The 22,929-nt window shown below is 37.0% G+C and overlaps 1 protein-coding gene across 1 annotated transcript in view; it reads right to left on the bottom strand.

Annotated features, from left to right (window-relative positions):
* Nucleotides 1-22,929, bottom strand: part of TMC1 (transmembrane channel like 1) — a gene marked incomplete at both ends in the record, with an annotated part of 71,128 nt that overhangs the window by 40,854 nt on the left and 7,345 nt on the right. The window contains 3 exons of the mRNA XM_084224724.1: nt 1,441-1,581; nt 7,200-7,569; nt 7,702-7,764. Coding sequence (XP_084080850.1) covers nt 1,441-1,581; nt 7,200-7,569; nt 7,702-7,764 — 574 coding nt within the window. The remainder of the gene's footprint in view (nt 1-1,440; nt 1,582-7,199; nt 7,570-7,701; nt 7,765-22,929) is intronic.

The following is a 22,929-nucleotide window of genomic DNA, read 5'->3' on the forward strand; positions in this document are numbered from 1 at the left end:
CCAGCTAAATGACATCCACAGCCCTTCCTTTGTCCACTGATGTAGTAACTTCATCACTGAAGATTTGTTCAGGCAGTTCTTTCCCGGTGAAGAGGTGCTTATTGTCTCAAATCACCTCCCCATCTTCCAAGAGCCTTAGCAGAGCTTCTAGGAGGATTTTTTCTGTGAATTATTGTATTAATAGACTGGGTGCACCTATTTCCTCCAGTATCAGTGCCCACAATTGGAAGTGTAGTGGAAAAAATAACTTCTGTGCTAGCTTTCCTTACCAGATATCCCAGAGGCGTCTCTTGATCATCCTTGAGCTACATGTTGCAGCGTCATCACTGCCCGCATGGAAAGGCAATAATGGAAAATAGTCTAAGGGACATACCAAGTCATGAAGTTTCCATGGAATTGCTATGAATTATGGGATAGAAGAATGGCTGAAGCTTTCTCCGTATGAAGACTACAAACAAATCTTAAGTTCATGTTCATGGAGATCCTTCAGCTGTAGATTGTCCAAAACCTAATCTACTCATTTATATTAAGTGAAAGTTCTCTCACCTTCACAGTTCTTCTACTCTACATCTCCTAGATACGGTTCCTTTTTACCTGCTTTGATTCTTTCACTACCTCTTTGCAAGTTTATCCTTTGCAAAATTACCTTACCTTCTAAAAGGACAAATCTATCGACTTTACACTCCATACTTCATATTTCATATTTCATATTTCTGTGTTTTCTGTTCATATTAAAAACTGCAGGAGAGACCATCCTTTCTCTGCTAGATACAAATTTTTTGGTGTCTTGGTACTGATGCAGCAAATTAGCTATCAAAAAACAGAGGAGCATAGCAGTTTTGTCAAAAGAATAAAGTTCTATTTACTCAGTTCCTGTGCTTGGTGGACATTTAAATGTAAAGAAATACTTACTTTTTGGCTTACAATAAAAGCAATATGTATGCTAGGGCAAAATACAGGTTTCTATGTGGCATAAATAAAAATGCATGACAGTAAAAGTTCTGCTTCCAAAGAGTTTGTTTTTCCATAAGCTGATTTTTTTTTCTTTCTTTAAAGTCAGATTAGGGAGAAAAATCCTCTCCTTTCTCTCTAGCAATCTTGAGGTAATCCTGCAATTTCATCATTTTTCTGATCTCACCAATGGAAGAATTCATCAACATCAACCTAACTGAAGAAAAGGAAAAGATTTTGTGCTGGGTAATGGAAATTCTGAAAACAAAAAAGCTTATCTTTCAATATTTGATTTCAGCTCTACTGGGACAAGAAAGCAGTGCTCTGCAGCATCATTTACCTTCACTTATGGTGAGCATACCTCCTAGGGAAGAGAGATTAGAGGTGGTCTGACGTTAATTTTATGAGTAGGTGCAGAACTAAAGTGAAAATTCAGAAAAACAGAGCAAAGTAGGACAATGGACATTCATTATGGAAATCAAACCATACTTCAGGACAGACAACTTCTTTTTCATCTTCCATGGCTTGTTTCGTAGTGTGGCAATCAGTTTCTTTTTTTCTTCTACCTCTTCTTTCAGCTTGGCCAATTCCTCCTCTGTAATTGGTTCCTCCTCAGATTCAGAATCAGAGCTTCAAACAAAAGCAGGAACAAAAAACATCACCAAAACTCAAATAGTACAGATGTTTTCACAGAAAAAAACATACTTTGTGTAATTTCTGTTAAATTTAAGGCTAGATTAATGCCTTCACATTTGCATGGAAGGGAGGACACAGTTCCTTTAGACTGGCTATTAATTTTAGTATGAAAGGCAAAGCCTGCACACAAAGTGTAGAGCTGGGGGACAGTGATCAGCACTCTTGGGGTAAAATTTGACCATCACTAATTTTTTCTGCAGCTGTAATCAGCCTTCTAAGAGTCCCACCCAAACTCACTATGGTCAAGTGAGGATGCTCTAACTGCAGCCAGGAAAGCAAACTCCTTCACCTCAGTGCGTCATGCTAGAGAGACAAATGACAGCCCATGCACTTACCAAGGCAATAACATTTCATAGATGGGAAAAAATTCAAAGCCATACTTCAGCAAGCATTCAAGGAAAGGAGCTGCAATTGTAATGGCATCTCCAGGTATGTTGCTTCTGTGATCTGAACTTATTGTCCATACATCAGTTTGCAGTATCTTTGCAAAGAATTGCTGATTAAAACAATATTCACTTTTTTAAACTCTGCATAGATAGCCTTTTCTGTGAGCAATCTTGCATCTCATATAATGGCATGTAGCAATTCATTGGCAACAAGTTTTTCCTCTTTTTATGCAAGTGAACAGAAAAATGATAAAAAGGAAATCAATAGGCTCTGACTTTCTGCCCTAAAAAGCTGACAGTGACAACTACCATTAAGTGATCTCTTGTTGATAGCAGTTTGGTGCATTTCTCTCTGTTCTTGTACTTTCTTTAGCTCCTTTTGTTGATTTACTTGCCTGTTTCTTTGTCTTATGAATGTATAAAACTGTACTGGAAACTTGTTTGGGGTTTTTTAATGGTTTTCTGGCTTGATTAGAGAAAAACTCATTCCGACTTTATCAAGCAAGTAATTTTCAGACTCTTTTGCTCAAACTTCACTTTTGTGAGAGTTTGATATCCAAGATCTGATGTGAGAGCTGAATTATTCAATACCTAATGTATAGGTTCTATCTCCTTAATAATTTAAAAATTATAAAACTTTTCCTCTACCAAAACAGATAACACAGGTCTTTTTAGAGATCTAAATGGTATAAATGACACAAGAGTTTACCAGCAAGAATAATTACAGGATTAAAAACAAACATATAAAAGCAAAATACATTTTGAAACACAGAAAAATACAAGTTTCTTATTGGTCATCTGCCTATAGTCTTCATTAATTTTACTTAATTATAGCTAAAGATTAGGGGATGAGCTGAAAACTTTCAGACATACGGAAGTGAGCAAAGGAAAGAAAGAGGTTTCCATAGTATGGGGCACCCTGCTATTAAAGGTTAAAATACTATTTATTATCATAGAACCATGGAATCACAGAATGATTTGGGTTGGAAGGAATCTCAAAAATCATCTCTCTCCAACCCTCTCTGCCATATGCAAGTATCCCATTGACTAGATCAGGTTGCTCAGGACCCCATCCAGCCTGGCCTTGAACACTCCCCAGCTGTGGGGCATCCACAGCTTCTCGGAGCCACTTGATCCAGTGCTACACCACACTCTGGGTAAAGAATTTCTTCCTAACATCAAATAGAAATGTGTTCTCTTTTAGTTTAAAACCTTTCTGCCTCGTTCTGTCACTGTCAGGCCATATTAAAAGTCTTTCTCCTTTTCATAAGCTGCCCTAAAGCAGATCTCCCAGAACCTTCTCTTCTCCAGAGTGAACAATTCCAATTCTCTCAGCCTGCCCTGTAGGAGAGGTACTCCAACCCTCTGAGTGTCATTGTGGCCCATACTGAACACACTGTCACCTTAGAAAGGTGTACCCATCAGTCTTACCATGTTGGGCATTACATGACAAAAAACTGTATCACAGAAAGCTTGAAGCTACAGAAAGCTTTACAGAAGCTAAAATAAAAATGCTACTGAGAACCACATTTATTCATTGTCATTGTCATTGTCAAGTTGAGAATTGTCATTGTCATTGTCATTGTCATTGTCAAGTTGAGAATGGCATGAAAACTGAAGTCAAATGGATAAAGGACAAAAAAAGTTATTTGTGCATAAAATTTTGAGGGAAAATGCAGAGAGTCATGCCTTCATGAAGAACAGAAGGATTAAAAGTCTGATTTGAGAGAGCTCAGAATCCATTGTCACAATCAGCTGTTCTCCATTTTACTAAGTGGAATGATGTGCCTGACATTAAACATGTCCTTTGACGGAAGATTGCTGGGTTAAGTAAAGCTGGAATTTGCTGGTTTACAATGCTGCAGTGAGAGAGTGGGAAACATGAGGGCTTTGTGCTAATGCAGTGAGCTTACTGAGAAAAGGAAGCCTAACAGAACACAGGAGGTCAAGTCAGAATAATACAGGCTTTGTGACCTTTGCCAGCTACTGCTTTGTTTGGCTTTACAAACATGTCTCATCTTCCCATTCTTCACTTTGCTTTGGAACCAGAAAAATAATAAAAAATCCAAATTTCAGTGTTTTTTAAAAAAAATCAGTATTTTCTAGTGCATTTATATTATGCAGCCAAACTTGGTGGAGTAACAGCAGACTTTTCCTTCAGCTCAAGTGGTGGAACACCATGTTATTCAAGTCAGGAAATCAAAATTCTGTCTTCTGCAATCAAAAGCCTTAGCCTTTCATGAAAGGTTTTTATTCACACATTTGAAGGTCAGAAGGGTTCATTGTGACCTGCAGGCTAACATAAAGCATCAAGTGTCAATAGATATCTTGACATAAAGACCCCATCCTCCTAGGCTCCAATTCAATGCACATCTAAGTCAGTAGAGTTCTTGAAATCAAGTGCTTCTTCAAGTTGAACACACAATGAATCTCTTCATTCTATTTATCTCTAGTTTGGTTTTACAACCTTATTATACATCTCTATTTTGGTTTTAGTTTCATCTCCTCTTTATGGATGTAATCTACTTTTCTCATGATTTCTGTGTACAGCATTAAAAATGAGGATGAAAATGTTTTCTTTGAGCTAGGATGTTACACGATAAGACTGGTATGACTTTGAGAGTATAGCATGACAATTTAATAAATTTGACTAAATTTAATTTCTTTCTTTCTAGGTTTTTTGTGTAAATTCTATCTATACAGATAATCCCCATAGCATTGCCCGTCAGTCAATACTATTCAGTTATAAAAAAGAAGTAGTGTCTTAATCTTCCATGTACCTCCACACTTCCACAGGAGTTTTATACTCGCAAACGAACTTAATAGAAGTCAGTTTATTTACTCACAAATAGAGCTATGCAGTAGGAAGAATATGATCCCATTCCTATTTTTTTTTTCTCATGTGACAGCACAGAATTTCTAAAATCAATCAGACAAAATGAAACAAGGCAGTAAAGAACTAAACCATTTTTTAACCCATGAACATCTCTGACCCCCACAGTGAGATTAAAGGAGCAATTTATCAATGATCATTGATCATTTTGGGGTTGATGATTATGATCAGTGTAGAGCAGGTCCTCCACACACCCTCAATATCAGGCAACAACCAGCTTCATCAACAACCATTAACATATAAAAACAGAAGATTTAAAACTCATCGAGAAAGAACTTGTTTCACCATGGCATTACCCTGGGAAACTCACTACCACAAATTAACCCAGAGGGGAATATTTAAGTTTCAAAAAAAAACAAAACAACTAAACCAGAAAATCAATGCATAGTTCTTCTGGGATTCCCTTACATCTTTTATGTAGAAAAAGTAGTGCATGAAGAGGTTTTCCTGATTTAATTGAAAAGTACAGAGGCAACTGTAAAAGATTCTATTGACTTGTATTGCGATCTCACCAAAATGGGGCATGTTGCTAGAGTTTAACAAAAGCCACCATGGCAGCAGTAAATACAATATTATCTCTCTGTCAAATAGTTCTAGTTTTTGTTTAGGGAAATTTTTCTTGTGTTTTCTTTCTCAACTTCTGATTTAGCTCTTTTCCTGCTATTTCATGCTGAAACACCTTGGCAATTAAAAAAAACTGCATCAGCAAGGTCTATGTTTAAACAGTAGAGAGAATTTTTTGCAATAGGTCCTCCCAGACTTGCTAGGGTGTCTATATTTCTACACAGCCTTATTTTCCATTCTGAAGCCTTGCAAACCCTTTATTTCAATCACAGTAAAACTGATCACCAGCCTACTATCTTTCATTCTTACATTATTTTGTTTTTTCTTTTGAAAATAATTTAAAATATTCTTATTATTCTTCAATCTTTTCAGAAGCTCCTGTTAGTCTAGAAATATAATACTCTTGAGTTATCTTTGAGAGTATCCTCAGTTTTTCCTCAAATATTGTTAGGCTTAATACCTTAAGATCAATGTCTTGTTCGGGCTGCAATTTCAAGTTATTAAGCCCAAAATTATGTATTTTAATATTAAAAACTTTGGAAGACAATGAAAAACATTGCACCTTTGTTCAATTTTCTATTTTCAGTAACCTTTTATAATTAACACTGAGTAAATGTTTACAATGAAGACAAAAATAAGCACAGGAACATAAGTTTACACAGTCAGGGCTGTTGCTCTGTGAGTACAGGAAACTGCACACAAGACTATAATTGCCACCACAATGAAGACACAGCAGAAAGAAAGATTTTAGGCCTTCTAATTCTCACTGGGAAGGGTAATAAAGTAGAAAGCTGTAGAAATGGGATCCCAGACAAATTAATACAACAGCATATCTTACTATATTTTTTCCTTTCCTTTAGTCCTCCTGTGCTCTCCAATGATGCCTCTGGGAACAAAAAAAGCTATAACAAGTGCTGAATGAGGAATGGGAGTTTCTCTCCCTCTCCATTGAGACAGCTCCATTTGCTTCCTTATATACGTCTCCCAGGGTTGCTTCCTTTCAAAAGCACAGAAGAGACAAGGTGCAAAGGAATGCTAGGATGGCAGAGAAAGAGAAATGTTTTTCTGAAGGGCTCCCTGTCTCTGGAGTCTTAAAAAAACCCCAGGTTTCATTGGATACTTTGGAAAGTTAAAAAGTGACAATTCAGAGGAAGTGAGTGGGAGACAGATTGGAAAATCCCATTTTAGTTCTTGGTTCCAGGTTCTTGAAATTTTGCAACTGATCCGAAAAAGTTGGCTCAAAACTGGCTGGGAAACAAGAATGTGACCCTCTGAGAAGCACCAAGATTTTAGTTCTATAATGGAAATAAAACTTGGCCTTCTTGGAAGGAAATCAGCTTGGAGTTTGGGGCATTTTAGTTTTGCAGAAAGAAAAAAGAGGGGCAGATCTCATGTGTTATCACCTCCCTCTACCACTTTCTCTTCTCCTCTGTCATTTTCACTCCCTTTCTCTAGAAAACAGCTCATATATATATATATATATATATATAACTAAATATATAACTTGGAATATATGACTTTCCAGAAAGTTTCCATTTCACTCAGCTGTCATTTCTTCTTTGGACGACAAAGAATATCTGTCCAGCTCCAGTCTGACTATCACAAGTAAGGGAGTCATATTGATTCTCGGTATTTCACAGCTATAAGTGAAAACAGGTTTCCTGTAAGACAATTATAGTTTTATTATAAGGGAAAAAAAACTTAATTACCCTGATCCTGATTTCTTTTTGTCTTTTTTCTTCTTGTTGGCCTTCTCTTTTTTCCCTTTTTTATCAGACTTTTTGTCCCCTTTCTTCTCATTTTTACCTTTCCCACTTTTACCCCCTTTCTCATCTTCTTCTTCTTCTTCATCTTCCTTGGATTTCTGATTTGCTTGATTCTTCTTGGCTTTTGCAGGTTCCATATCAGAATCACTGGCCTCATTTCCAGCTGCTCGTCCTCGTCTACGGCTTCTGTGCCTGCGAGGTCCAGCTCTCCGCATCCCATTTTCATCATCCTCATTGTCCTCATCACCATGCCTGTCTCTCCCTCTGGCATGTGCTCTTCTGGTTCTTGGTGTTGCTCCCTTCCTCCCTTTATCTGTGATTGATTAAAGAAATACAAAAACACATGAGAGGAGGGCGGATGTTAGAAGACCTTTCCTCCTCCTTCATTCTTACTAATAATCAAAAAGCATCTGTGTCTGGCCTCAAAGTAATCCACATCACTGACCTGCTCCTTTGGCATTTTCTTCATTCTCAACTGCACTGCCTTCTCCATTGTCATCACTGCCACCTGTCAAGTGAAAAAAAAGAAGGCCAGTGGATCTGAAGGGTAGATCAATCATTAGGAATTCAGGGGTTTCAAGAAATTCTTGGCAATTACTGTTTTGTACCTCTTTACAACTTTTTATGAACCCAGCCTTTCAGAACATGGCAAACAGTTTTCAAGAGGTAAAATGAAGACAGAAAAAACAGTTACACTTTCCTTCAGCGCTCAAATAAATACACCTCAAAGAGACACTGGGAAGAACTCTTTCTTATGGAAGCAATATATAGGAAAGGAGGATACTAAAAAACCCTTAAAATTTGGAGAAAAAGGATGAAAATGCTTCTCAGACAATTCTCTGAGATTTTCTTAAACATGAGAGATAAATAACTTGCTGAGATTAAAAAAATACTAAAATAATCATTTTCTGATTTGACTGGAGGGCATGAAGCTCCAGACCTGCAGCATAGCTGAAGAGTGCCATTCCTGAAGAAAGAGCAGACCTACTCTCAGTTCCAGCAAACAAATCTCTAAGCGCAGGGACAAAACTTGATCCAGCTCACTTGTATGCTCTATCACATACAAGTTCTATTCTACCACTCTACCACACAAGATGTTTTTAACATCGAAGTCTTTAGAGGGATAGTCTATTTTTAGAAGATTTTAGTGCTTCTCCTTAGAAACGTCTTGCTTAATTTTTCATTCTCAATCATTCTCAATAAGCTCAGTGATAGACAATGTCTGTGCTAGCTATCATTAATCAAAAAACTATCCACTGCCTGGTACACTTTGAAACTGTGATCATGGATTTGCAGAGAATAAACTAAATAATAAAAATACTCTCATTTGTATTATATCCATCATAATATCTAATTAATGTGTTCTTTGAATGCATTGGTATGAACACATCACTTATCTTGTAGGTAATCTGAAACTGCTTCTGAAACTACTACTGATATTCCCTATTAAAGTTTCTTCAGAAGCAATATCTGAGAAGCCAAGTTCTAATGGTCCCTTTTGAAGTATTTTTGAGTTTGCATGCATGGCTAAACACTTTGGACACTTTGGTGGTGTTTACAGAAATAGGTGGTAGTAGGAAATTAATGAGAAGACTCACAGAGATTACCATGAAATAGTAGAAGTAGCCAGAAGTTGTTCCACTCCTATATAATCTGTATGTTCCATGTATATATTGTCCAGTTTCTCCTTTGGACAGGTGATAGGTGCTGATCCTTATAGTTGCATTTTTAGGTAAGAAACTGCAGGTATCTTTACTTTTCAATCATCTCTAACATTTCTGAATTTTTCTTTCTTCACACATTCCCTGGTTGCCCAGTTTTCGTTATAAATTTTATTAAGCCACTACCAATTCATTGAAAATTTATACAAAAATTGATTTATTTAGGGACTGCTGTGGCTAACTTCTTGATTTTACCTAGTATCAAAGAAAAGGAGTAAAATGAAGAGTATGTCAGGATGCAAACAGGAAGGAGTCCAGGGTCTTCTTTCACTATGTGCAGTAACAGGCAAAGTTTTATTAACCAGAATTTAACTGGCATGTTAAAACTGAGTCTAACTTCCCTACACAAAACATCTACCACTCTGACAGCCTCTGAACCCTAATTTTTAAGATTATGCAAAAATATTGTCATTTGATATCATCATTGGTATGTGACAATAATTGCTCCTTTGTTCTGCCTGGACATAAGCCTTCTGCTGCTGAGAGTAACAGGATCTCCTTTGATAAAGATCATTGTGCTGCTATTTAAGCTTGTGAAGATGAAGACAAGCACCTCTAAAGAGATACTTCACATGCAACAGGAGGGCACTGCCTCTTATTAAAACAAATGCTATGGCTGATCTCCTATGGTCAAACAGAAATCCCCAGGAAAGCACTTTATTGGTTAGAGATTGGCCTCAGTGCAGCCTGATGAGCCCATACAACATGCAAACAAATGGAAGTTTACCATACATACTGAACCATGCATCAGCAGTGAAGTCTACCAAGCTTGACTAGACATCATATTGACATAACAATGACAGTGACAAGGGATTTTGAGACACAGAGACTTAAACAATGTAGAAGATAGCTGCTGGAATCTGTTTAATTCTATAGTGTAAGGATAGCAAATTCATTACACTGAAAACTTGAGATAAAATTCTAAGGTACTTTACAGATTTCAGACTGCTTGGAAAAAGCATTGAAAACACTGATATGGGTGAGTGTATCTGAATATTAAGTTCTGTATCATAATGGGGTTTTTTTCATCAGGAACATGAGTGATAAAGAACATTTTTTTTAAAAATAAGGAAAAAGCCTAAAATCAAACAGAAATAGATATTTCCATAAAACAAACCTAGAAAGTATGACCAGTGATTACATGGGACTATTAGCTATAAATGGGTATTATAGACATGCCCAGCAAGCACTAGTGCACCTTCAAAATTTATGTCTGCAAAGATTTAAAACCGCATCTCCAAACTGAACTTCATATGGAGAAAAAGTGTGTTTATATGAAGACTGTTAGAGGTGTGTCCTTCTCACTCTGGTATATCTAGAAGAAAAAGACACCTCTTCCAGATTATAGGTGCATGCAGAGAGCATTTTGCTGAAGCTCAAGGTGGAACTAAAAGTTATTGATTGTGAGAGCAGTAATAGCACTTTGTGTTGTTTAGAAGAGAAAAAACCCACTGAGGAGAGGGAATGGAAGAGCTTTGTCACCCCTGAGAACTGTGCTGAACCACATATACGTATGGGTTCATGTAAGCTACACAGCCACCCCACACCGCACCCACATTGCAGCTATCCCGGCAACTTGTATTTCAGACAAGCTGCATTAATAATCTTATGTCTGATTGTTTTGCACTTATTATTGAAAGACCTGTGTTGAGAGTTAGCTGGGTATTTGAGGAGGAGTAGTAGTAGTAGTAGTAGTAGTAGTAGTAGTAGTAATAATAATAATAATAATAATAATAATAATAATAATAATAATAATAATAATAATAATAATAATGTTATTATTGCTAATAATAATAATAATAATAATAATAATAATAATAATAATAATAATAATAATAATAAACTATTTCACGTCATAAATTCCATTATACTTTTCAAAGAGGAAAGGAACAGGCTAGGCAGCTCACAATGCAGCAGTTCAGGTGCTTGTGTAAAAGGTGTTTCAATGAATTACAGGAGAAGCATTTCTACAATGCTTCTACAACACAAATAACGCTTTGTGGTGACACTATATCTAAATGCAGTTTAGTACCTAATTTAAATGTTCTGCTGTAAACCACAACAGGGACAAAGAGTAGAGTTAATTCCTTAGGCACTGTATTTTCATCCTCCATGGAGCCAAAATGTATTTTAAGCTTTGGTTTGTTAAATTTTAGCATTCATTGCAGGAAAAAAATCCTCACTATATGAGAAATTTGTAAACTAATCTTGGGAATTTTTAAACAGATCATGTGATCCCACTTATGAAAAGTTCAGTGAATCCTTCAGTAAAAACAACTAAGTGTCACAAAAGCACTGTCTAGAATTACCAATTTTTCCAGAAAAGGGTTGATAGACCCCTTATCTTCACATTGTTCATATTCATAGGGCTAATAGCAGCCTTTGACTCAGCTGACTTGAGTTAGTCTGACTCAGAGCAGAGACTCAACTGCTACGCCTTCCAGGATACATCATCTTGTCCTAATGACTGTATATTTGCATATGTATCATTAAGTACATTTGAAGATGTAGTCCATAACTCCTTTTAGTCTAAGAAATCCAATCACATTCTTATTTTTTTTTCCAAGTACTTTAAGGGAAACTTTCTCATCTTTCTAGATTAAGGGCAGTGATAGTGTAATCTAAGTAAGCTATCATTTTACCCGAAGTCTTATTTAGACTATAGCCATAAATAAGACTACAAGACTTAAGGAAGGTGCCCTGAATATGGGCTCAGACCAACCTACAAGTCACAGTCACAGACACAAGGCAGAATATCAGACAGCTCAGGGAAAGGGCTCCAAACTTTGACATGTTGGCTGCTAGGAAACTTATGGAAGAAAAGAAATGCATAACACCATAGCCTTTGTTCTATCAAGTGTCTGTTTAGCAGATCATACAAATACTTTTACCGTTACCTTTATTTCCCAAGTTGTTTTATACCTTCTATCAGAAGCTATTACCCAGATTCCATGCTTTGTATTTTTTAATTATTATTTATTAGTCTATATTTAAAATATATAAATAATTCATTTGTTATTCTATATTTAATTATTTATTTTCCTACATTTATTTTTTATATTTATATATAATTATTTATGTATTATTCTATACTGACATCATTTTATGGATCTTTCACTGTGAGAGGAATAATAATTCTTGAAACTAACTCTAGAACATGGTCCACTCTTGTAATATCTGTGCTCCCACTACTACTGTGTAAAGCTGACTGCTGCTAAGCAATTCTGCATTTTGGTACTACAAAAAATTCAGTGGAATGCAAAGTAACATGTATATCAAATATTCTGTCTGACATTTTGTATATGTTATGAAAATAAATTTCTACTTAGTTAAGTGTCAAGCCAATGAAATGGATCATCTGCCAACAGAGCCTTGTAAGCAATTACTGAGTTTTCCTTTGAACTGGATCACATCCTTTAGGAGCTGGAAAGACATCAGCCTAAGTAGATAATAAACCAAGCATTCAAGAAGAGGAAATGTCAGAAATTAAAGATCATATTAGACAATAAATGCCTGGCAAGTGCTAGTCAAAAAAGGGTAGTGTTATGTAAAACTCAGTCCTACATATTTACATACATTTCCATATAATTCTTTCTAATCATGGATATATGAGAGCATCTCACAACACTCCTGTAAAAATAAATATCACTGGAAGTAACACCTGTGGAATACACCAGAGATAATACATCAACTTATCACAGAAAGTCTATTGGAAAAGCGAACTAGTGAAGGCTTCAAAATGTAAGATTTGTGACCTTAACACTAGAGACCCCATCCTCTTAGTCTCTTTGCAGACTGGAAAGAACACCTAGGCTCACCTTGGGCACAAAAGAAGAGAGCTTGAAACACAGAAATCTCAAATAAAAATTACATTTATAGAGCAACCCTAACATTCAGTATTTCAGACCATGCTTTATTTTTCCTCTGTTTTTTCCCAGTAAGTGTCACAAATTTTACTTCCAATGAACAAACATAACAATCACACAACTCAAAAATGTATCCTGTCCAGCAATAGCTATGAATTTGTAAAGAAAAATAATAATCACTACTCAGTTACACACAAACTGGCTAATATATTGCTTGTTTTTCCATCAAAATTGGCGATATCTTAAATACCAAAGCAGGTAGAATATTTATGCTTCAGTGTCATAAGGACACCAGGGTCCTTATGGAAGACTTACTGGTCTAAATGCACAATGCTGTGTTCTGCAGGCCTATATACCTGAATAGTTTCCAGAAATTGTCTCTGGGGCAATGATTTTTCCCTCTGAAGCAAAGAACATTTGCCCACTTAATATTTGAAACGTTGGAAAACAATATTTGAAAACTACAGCTGGAGACCACAGGGAGCAAATGAAATCCTTTCAATTCACATCCACAAATAGCTCATTTCTTCTCAATTTGTAAGAAAAAATTACTGATTTTCTACTGAAAGGTCAGAGACTGAGCTGACATTGGTCATGTTGACCCTGTAGCTGGTATGGGATACATCATCTGATTGCACTCTCCTCTTTCTTCCCAGCTTCCTGCTGGGTTGTACCTACACATGGCAAGGTTTGATAGCTGTCTCTCAGTTTGAGGGTCAGGACTTCTTCTAGGCTAATCCTCCCCTCAAGGATAAATAAGTTGTTCATTGCATGACTTCAGTGCAGGATTCTAAAATCTGATATTACCGTTATAAATCTTACAAAAGGTAGAGTGGGAAGACAGTTCAATGAGAGGACCCTCAGCATTTCACCCCCTTCAGGGAAATGTGTAAAAGTTTCCAGGCCTCTATACCTCACTCCATCTCTGTGTTCTCCTACCTGTGCCCTACAAAGGTCTAACCTTGGGGTGCTCCTCCTTATCCAAGGCTAGAGAGCTGATCAGCTTGCAGGGCACATTGGTTACTGTAGTAAAACAAGACACAACACTTGCACTTGGTCTGCATCACACAATGAGGCAGTGGTGGGCAATTTTCCATTTTCATTGCAGGCTTTACTGCAAGAATTAGGATCAGAATATTAAGTGTTCAGTGCACCCTGAGGAAAAAAAGTCTGCGACTGCAGTAAACCATACCAATCTGCAGTAAACCATACCAATAAATCCCATTTCCAGTTCTGAAATGGGATTTATTTATCTCATTGTCATTCACTTATAATGCTGTTAAAATGGGGAGAAAAGAGTTTATATTCAAGTTAAAAACAAGGAGTTCTTAGTGGATATGAAGTCAATTGTATTTTTTATTATTCATGAGAAGAAAGATCTTTTAAGGTTGATGACTAGAGCTGACCAGTTCACCACATATTCTTTTAACTATATTTAGAGGCTAATAAGCACTTTCCAGCTGTTCCTTTTTGAAAATCCGCTCTGAAAATTTTTGACCTAAGTTGTCTTTTCCTGTGTGAGATGCCAGGAACAATGAATTCACATTCATGAACTCATCATAATGAATCATACATCTCCTACTATCTTAGACTTTGAAGCAGACATGCTGTGGAACACGAAGAATCACCAAGCCAAGAATGGTTTCACTAAAGATACCAAAAAGCAAAAACGCATTATTTGAAACTGTCGCAAGAATCTCCCTCAGGATTATCAGCAGTGATGATATAAAACCCCCTGTAAAGAAACTAAACCAGATTAGCTCCTGAACTCTGTGCTATATAGCTCCAGTCCCTGGGCTTTTTAAGTTAGGAGTGGATTGAGAACTACATTCTGGAAGTGTCTCATAGTTACTTGCAATGGAGGTTGAGCTTTTCATATGTTCTGAAATCATAATGCAGTCCTAAACTTACTCACATGATCTCATCTCCAAGTACACACATAACTGTCATTTTTAGGTTTTACTGTAAATTATATGTACAAGATAAATTTTCATGGAAAAAAGAAGAAAGAGTGATCATGATTCAGCAATAAAAATCTTTATCTTCTCCAGATAAAAAGTGTGGAGTATTGGCTTGTCATGGGAAAGATATCCTCTATAATTCAAATGACTAATAAAATCACTGAATCAATACAAGTCAATTCAGTCAAGTATTTTTGAGTAAAATGTAGATGTTAATGGCAAACTTAGAACCTTGTTAGTCATAGAATTTTTTCATTATAAATGCTTATAAAAATGTGTACATTCTATGGTCATGCTCATAAGGTTTCTTATGGAGATAAAAATTCTTTTGAAGCCATTAAGTATTTTGACTATGCTGCATTAAATTCTGTGATTCTGTTGTATTAAAATGAGTTCCATTAACATGTACTACTTGAAAATCAAATTGGTCAGTAAAGGGTGTCATAGAAAAAAATATTGAGGTGGAGAAAAATAAGATCTCAGACAATAAAAGGAAAGCAACTAAGATGGACTTTTAAAATGAACTACTTGATATATGTCAATGGTTCAGCAGTCCCTTCTGATGTTTTCTATTGAAGTAGAACATATTTTACTAATATTGAGTGTTACAGTTATGGATTAAAAATCTAGGAAGCCCTGTTTAGTAGTAGCAGCCCTGCTACTTAGCAAGACCTGAAAAAAAGTTCCCTGGAAATTTTTTGCCATGCTGAAGACAAGAAACACCATGCTCATTGCATACAACAGAGATCCTTGCTTTAGAAAGAGTAGCACTGCTCTTGAGAACTGAGAACACTTCCCATATTGGACTTGCCCTGCACATTGCCAGAATAAAGCATTAGGCATTATTATCCTACAAAAAACATTTCTTAGGTCCAGAACAGTGTAGTATTAGTATAGAAATACTGATAATCTTACTATGAAGGATGTTTGGCATTTCATAATAAATACAGATAGCAGTAAGGAAAAGAGGCATTTTTTGCACACCTTACAGAAGCCACAAAGTAACACTGTTTTCTTAGTATTTCCTAAAAACTACATGCTAGGATAAGACAAGTAACAGGGCTGTAGTCACAATCTTTTGATTTACTAATCAGTGGAAAGCCACACTATCATGCTACAACTAATCAACTACCAAATAATACACATTTCTGAACAAAAGATAAAGAATTTTGACTAACAAGATTTTACATTAAAAAGAAGTAGAAGAAAACAGAATTTTCACACTGTTGAGCTGAATATGTGCTTAAGTTGCAGCATGATATTTGCAATTACCGTTTCCTTCTGTTGACTTGTCCTGTTTAGTCATTGTGGTGTTTCACAGGGCTGCTGCAGGTGCTGGATAGACAGGAGAGTGTCCGAAGGCTGGGTGGTTCAAGACGAAGCATACTACAATATCATCCTGCCTGTCATTGAACGGGTGGCGCTGGTGAAGTTTCACTCACTGAAATATAAGAAGATACTAATTTCGTAAGTGATGAATCTTTCATGAGTGTTTAGTTTACTATTTAGGTTTGGCAGGCTAGGATTAATAGAATCAAAGAAGTTATTCATCTTCTTTATTCTTATTGCTGAAAAAAACTCTTCTGCAATGTACTTACCTATGACACACACTAATGTTTAAGTGCTTAAGTGCCTTACTGAGGAAGGGTGTTCTACAGTGTCCACACGAGTATGCTCTCATGCTGTATTCAGATCTGTATTCAGATCTACAGTTCTGCATATATGGAGGAAATTGCATAGATTATTCTTCTGTCACAACGACATGGTTAAATTGCATAGCTTTAATAGAACAGCCTGACACTGATTTAAAAAATCTTATCTATTCGTTTGCATTTGCACCTCCTTGCAGTTCTGTTAGGACTTTTGCTTCTGCCTTTGTATCCAGATATTACACCCTGAGTTTATCAGTTTTACACAGATTGGCCTTTGATCTAAATTAACAGTGAAAGAAAGCCAAAATGTAGTTTACAAGATGAGTCAGGTTGAGAATTAAAAATCTGAAAGAATATGCTACAAATAAAACAACACGAAATAAAATTCTTGCATTAAATATTTGTATTTAACTATATAATTTCATCATGACTCTTTATCTGAAATTCTTTCAATGTGACCCAGCTGAAAAAGAGTATAAGCATCTGTAGAACAGCTACCTTCTCAGATGCTCCTGAGTGGTGTCTGGATCCTCTTACACAAAGGACTGTGAAAGCCATTTTTTTTTCTTTGGAGCTGTCATTCAGGTGTCTGAAGGAAGTTTATCTGGAAATTAATTCAGTGACCCTGACTACTTTACCTGTTCATTTTCCTTTAGCATGGAGCTGCATGGGGTTTTTTGTTTTGTTTTGAAACATGTTGGTTTTTCCCTCAGAGTATTAGCATCGTACGTTTGAAATATTCCCCAAGAGATTAAGCCTGCCTTACAATTGTAAGAGTCCCTGTGTTATAAAACATTTTTTTCTGAACTAGTATTTTTCCCTTTAGCTGCATTCTTATATTAGTCATTTCATAATATCCTAGATCCTGTGGTTTTATATCCTTGGGAAAGACTTTTAATACAAAACAAGAATTCAAATCATCCCTGAATATCCCTAGTAAGACTATGTTTCAAGTATTCAGAAAGTAATAATCATGTTCTAAAAATTCAGTTGGTAGACTTCTGTACTTCTTTAATAACAGAAAGAAGAATATTTTGGGAAGAATGAGCATGGATTTGCAAGTACTTGCAAAAAGAAGCAGTCAGAAAATTCTAACAAGGTATTTTGTAGTTGCAGTCAAAATGGGACCAGAGCACTGGTCCTGTAAGTCTTCTTCAGAATTTCAAGTTAATAATACCTCACTCATGTATTAGCCACATTTGAAGATATTTTACTGAGTATATGAAAAGGAAAGGGAAAAAAATTGAATGCTGAGTTATTAATCTTACCCTAAAACTGCAAAGCAAAAAAATCAGAGATGCAAAGGCAATACTTAAAAATATACATAAATAAAAGAGTTAAACATGCAGTCTGATGTTGTCTGTGGGTGAATATTTGCTATGACATATTTGAATTGTGAACAGTTTGTTTTGTTTTTAAGGTCAGACTCAGGTGGCAACTAGATTTCATTACGTGCTTTTATCACAGTAGAGATTGTTAGTGTTTCCAGTCTGGTTTGTAGTTTATATTTGTATCTGTACAGTTAAGTGTTTCTCTAAGTTCCTCTACTTGCTACCCTCATCAGTATGCCTCTGTGGGGCTGTGGTGCAGACTGGATCACTAATCAAAGCAAATAATCAGTGTCTTAAGTCAGCTTAGTGCAGTGATCCCATCCACAGCATAGTCCACAAACAATTGTATTAGCACAAGAAGCAGTAGTCAAATTTTGACATGATGTGGGAAAGGGCAGCCAGGGTCAGGAGACAGGAGACAGGAAGAGGCTGCAAACTTTTGAAGAGAGACTTGTCACTGGAGCTAACATAGAAGGAGATATGTGCTAGATTTCCCTTTACCCTTGGAGCTCAAATACTAATCAGAGATTGAGAACAAAGATTTCATTTACACTAGGCTCTCTTTGCAGCATACAAGGCTTGAAAGACAAAAAACACAAACCCCCCCAAAAAAAATCAAACCAAACCAAATAAACAAACTAAAGCCCAAACAAACAAACCCCTTTTATTTAGCTCTATACAATGACAATGAAATCAGAACATCTAGAATGTTATTTGTAAATAAAAATATATGAAAATAGTCTCAGTGCAGACAGGTTTAGAGAACTGGCCTTAGTACTGATGGAGTTTGTTGATCACTGTGAAAGTTTCCATGTTGGCAAACATGTCACATTTTATTCCCTTCTTTCAAATCTCGATCTCTTTGTCAGAAACTCTTACTATATATTCCAAGAGCTGAAGCATGCATAGTAGGAAAAAGCTGAGGATGGCAATACAAAATTATCTCTACCTCAAACCCATAATGAAGAAGAAGTGGAAAGTACTGGTCTGCATACCCTTCTGTACACTGCTGAAGTGATAGCCATCTGCCAAACAGATAAATCCAGCTGGGGAAAAGAGCAATGACACCAAAGAATTATGACTTAACCATGTTTTGTAAAAACTTTAATGCCTCAGTAAATTTGCAAGGATCAATTTTGCCTGTAAACAGCTTTTAAGTTTCAGTGCCACAAACTATGCACAAAGACCCGCTGTAGTTTCCTTCTTCCCACTTCTACATAGCAGCTGAAAACCCTTTCTACAGCCATGAAATACACTGAATGTTGATTTTTACATATTTCAAGGTGAATTTTTTCTCTGTTTCTAAACTTAATGCAAAACATAGGGCAATTTTTTTTTTTTTTTTTCTAACAGACTTTGCTAAAGGTTACTCTTTTCAGGATAGGATTTTTAAACGCCATTTTGTCTGGAGGCATGCAAGGTGTATATTCTGCATATCAAAGGGCATGATAAAATCAGGGAGTTCTGGAAGTAGATACAAAAACAGTCTGAAGGCATGGCACTGTTGCCATGCTGGCAGAAACACCTTTTTCATCCTAATGTACTATTCAACGTCAATGTTTCCCTAAGTCTACATTCAAATGACTCAGATGAATCTGAACAGCATTAAGTGATAAGTCTGTGCCTACTACCCTCATTATCCCACATCTTTTCACAGCTGAGTGGATGATTTTGCCAATCAGTCTGGGAGCAGCGGGAGACTGCAGCAGGAAGCAGCTGAGGTGGGATGGGGGTCAAAACTTCCCCTAGGGGCACCAGCCTACAGCAGTGCTATCAGAGCAGGGAGGTGACCCTGGCACTGGGGGGACCCTGGTAAGGGTGAAAGGCACCACCAGATGACAAATCAGATTGATTCATTTCATGCCAGAAACTTCCAAATGCTGCCTTGCATTCTTTTCAAATATTAATTCCCAAGTCAACAAGTTCAGCTGCTGAACATTGATTAGGGAATGCCATAAACAGACACACAAGTAACACTGCTCTGATGACTCTCTGGTATTGACTGAGAGAAGAGTTACAGCTTAAACCTACTCGTAGAAAGAGCTTTATTTGTGTAGAGATCTCTGACCCCTTGTGGAAAGGAAATCTAACAACTAAGTAAGAAAAACTACAGGGAATGCCAACACACTTTTACAATCACTGTTTCTAAAACCATGTGTAATTTCTCGGATATTTCTGAAACACTGTATTTCAAGTTTTTCTAAAAAACTGAAATTTAATCCAAAAGTACAGAGGGATGTAATCTTCATTAGGTTCTCATGGTAGACAAAAGAACTAGGTTGAAAGAAAAAACATCAAAAGCCTCACAAAGAAGTCATTAAAAAAAATTCTAGTCAATTGATGTGAATAAAAATATTTGGGTGGTATAATTTGGAGGAATTTAACCAAAATGGTCTTGGTCAATGAATCTATCCTGCTCTATTAGCAATTGGAACGTCTTATTATAGCCTTAAAACCCACTTTAAAATTCTAAATAATCACTAAAATGCTCTAATTTTTTTTTTATTAGAAAAGGAGATATTGCAAAGAGTTTCTACAGATCCCTATGTTCTGCTCTTTGTACCACTTCTGAAAATTTTTAGCTGGAAATGTTCAGGAATTTCATGTGAAGATACGCATATATATATTTCCTCTAATGATAATACTACTTAGAATTAAATAAGTCTACTTAGAATCATATTCTTGTCTTTCTTCTAGCCAAAATTAATGGCTGAATGAATGGTCATAAATAGACCTGCTTTCTTAATTAATATCCAGCAGCACACAATGGCAGCAGAGACTGCCTGTGTGACTGCTTGTAGCACCTGCTGTGCTAACAAACGGGCACACTGGTCAAATAATTGCATTTACTACTTAGTTTTGGCTGCACCCAGTGGAGCAACTCCAGATTTATTTCCATGACTGGAAAAATACTGCCATGCTCAAACCCTGGATACACAGACTCAGGCTTGAAATACATGCTTAAAACCATAAAATCACATTCTCCTAAAAATCAAAGCTATAAAGTTAAGTACTCTTGAAAGAATTATTTGTAACGTAAAAGATCCTTTGAGAAAAACAACACCATTAAATGTAATAGACACTAAAACCTGTCTTAAAGTTACTATGATTTGGACAAAATTCAGATCATCAGCTAATATTCTAAAAATCTTACAGAAAACAATACCATTATGACATGCTAGGGAGTTTTCTTCACATAAGCTTTGGAATTTGCTGGAAAACAAAGGCAACTTTGCGAGACTTTTTCCAGGATATCCTTGTCTTCTTGTGTCTTAACAAGACAGCACTGAGTCATCATTTAACAACATAAGATCCTTGGGAAAAAACACCGCCTCATACTCCTTACCACAAAGATTTCCATCACTATAGTGACAAAATGCCTCATCCAACATTTTAAATCTATGGCGTTCCTGGTCCTCCAAACCCTGGCTTAGCCTTCTATTTATCCCCAAGAGGAGGTGAAACAGATGAATGTGAACCATGGAAAGAACTTTCTTTTCTGCCTAAAGTTTCTTAATGTCTTGGAGGTTTCAGTATCCATTTTCTGTGGGTAACAAGCCATGTTGCACAGTCCTGGCCTCTCAGCCAAATTCTGGGAAAAAATTTTACAATTCGGTTAGCACACATTTGTTTTCATTACGTAATGCAATACTCACTCATTAATTGCAATTTTACACACACATATGTTCATGTCTGCCAAATTATATTCATTGACTAAATGCTCCTCATTTATTATTTTATTATTATTTCCATCACTCTTTGACCATACATACATACAACAGAGAGTCATACAGACAGAAATTTGGATTACAGTTTGCTGGGGAAAAACTCCAATGGACAGGCACTGGAGTATCAGGGTAGCATCAGACACTAGTGGGGACACTAGTGGGGACCTGCAGGGCTCCATCCTCAGCCCTGTTCTCTTCAAGATCATCATTAACAACTTGGATGCAGGACTCAAAGTAATACTTGCAGATGACACTTAATTGGAAGGACTGTCAATTCCTTCAAGGTCAGAAAGACCTTGACGAATAAGAGAGCTGAACAATCATCAACCATAGGAAGTTTAACAAGGACAAGTGCTGGATTCTGCAACTGGGAGGGGCAACCCTGCCTGCACACACAGACTGGGGAATGAGATGCTGGAGAGCAGTGCTGCAGAAAGGGACCTGGGGGTCCTGGTCCGTGGCAAGTTGAACATGAGCCAGCAGTGCCCTGGCAGCCAGGAAAGCCAAGCCTGACCTGGTGGGCATCAGGGAAAGAATCTCCAGCCAGGCAAGGGAGGGGATTGTCCTGCTCTGCTCTGCACTGGGGCAGCCTCACCTCGAGTGCTGGGGCCAGTTCTGGGTGCTTCAGCATAAAACAGACGTTGAGCTATTAGAGAGCATCCAAAGGAGGGCAAGGAGGATGGTGAAGGGTCTGGAGGGGAAGCCATAAGAGGAGCGGCTGAGATGGTTTGTCTCTTCAGTCTGAGGAAGAGGAGGCTGAGGGGAACATCCTCACAAGAAGTAGTAAAGGGGTAGGCACTGTTCTCTTCACTCTTGTGACCAGTGAGAAAACAGCATGAAGATGTGTCAGGGGATGTGTGTTTAGGTTGGATATCAGGAAAAAATTTTCCCAAGAAGGCTGTTGAGCACTGGAACAGGTTCCCCAGGGAAGTGGTCACAGCACCAAGCCTGAGAGATTTCAAGGAGTGTTTGGGCAATGCTATCAGGCCCACAGCATGATTCTTAGGATGTCCTGTGCGGGGCCAGGGGTTGGACTAAATTATCCGGATGGGGTTCTTACAACTTAGCTTACTGTCTGATTCTGTCTTTCTATGACCTCTCCTGTGGATCTGCAGTTTCAGCTATCAACAGATGGCAATGCGTGGGAGCCAGCTGCACCTTAATGCAAGGGCTCCCCACACAGCAAAACCAGCATCAAAGGAAAATCACAGCCTCATTATTTTGGAAAGCAGTGGACCACTCAACAGATGTTTTGCTTAAAAGAAACAAAAGAGAGAGCATGAAATTAAACTGCATTAATCTTGCACCATGTCAGTTATGCCCGTTCTTCCAGTAACTTGTTACATCTAAATTAATAAACTATTATATGGTAGAGATAAAATACCATTCTTGGTCAATCTGTCAGTGATATAAA

The sequence above is a fragment of the Fringilla coelebs genome (assembly GCF_963513975.1).
Source record: "Fringilla coelebs genome assembly, chromosome: Z".
NCBI lineage: Eukaryota > Metazoa > Chordata > Aves > Passeriformes > Fringillidae > Fringilla > Fringilla coelebs.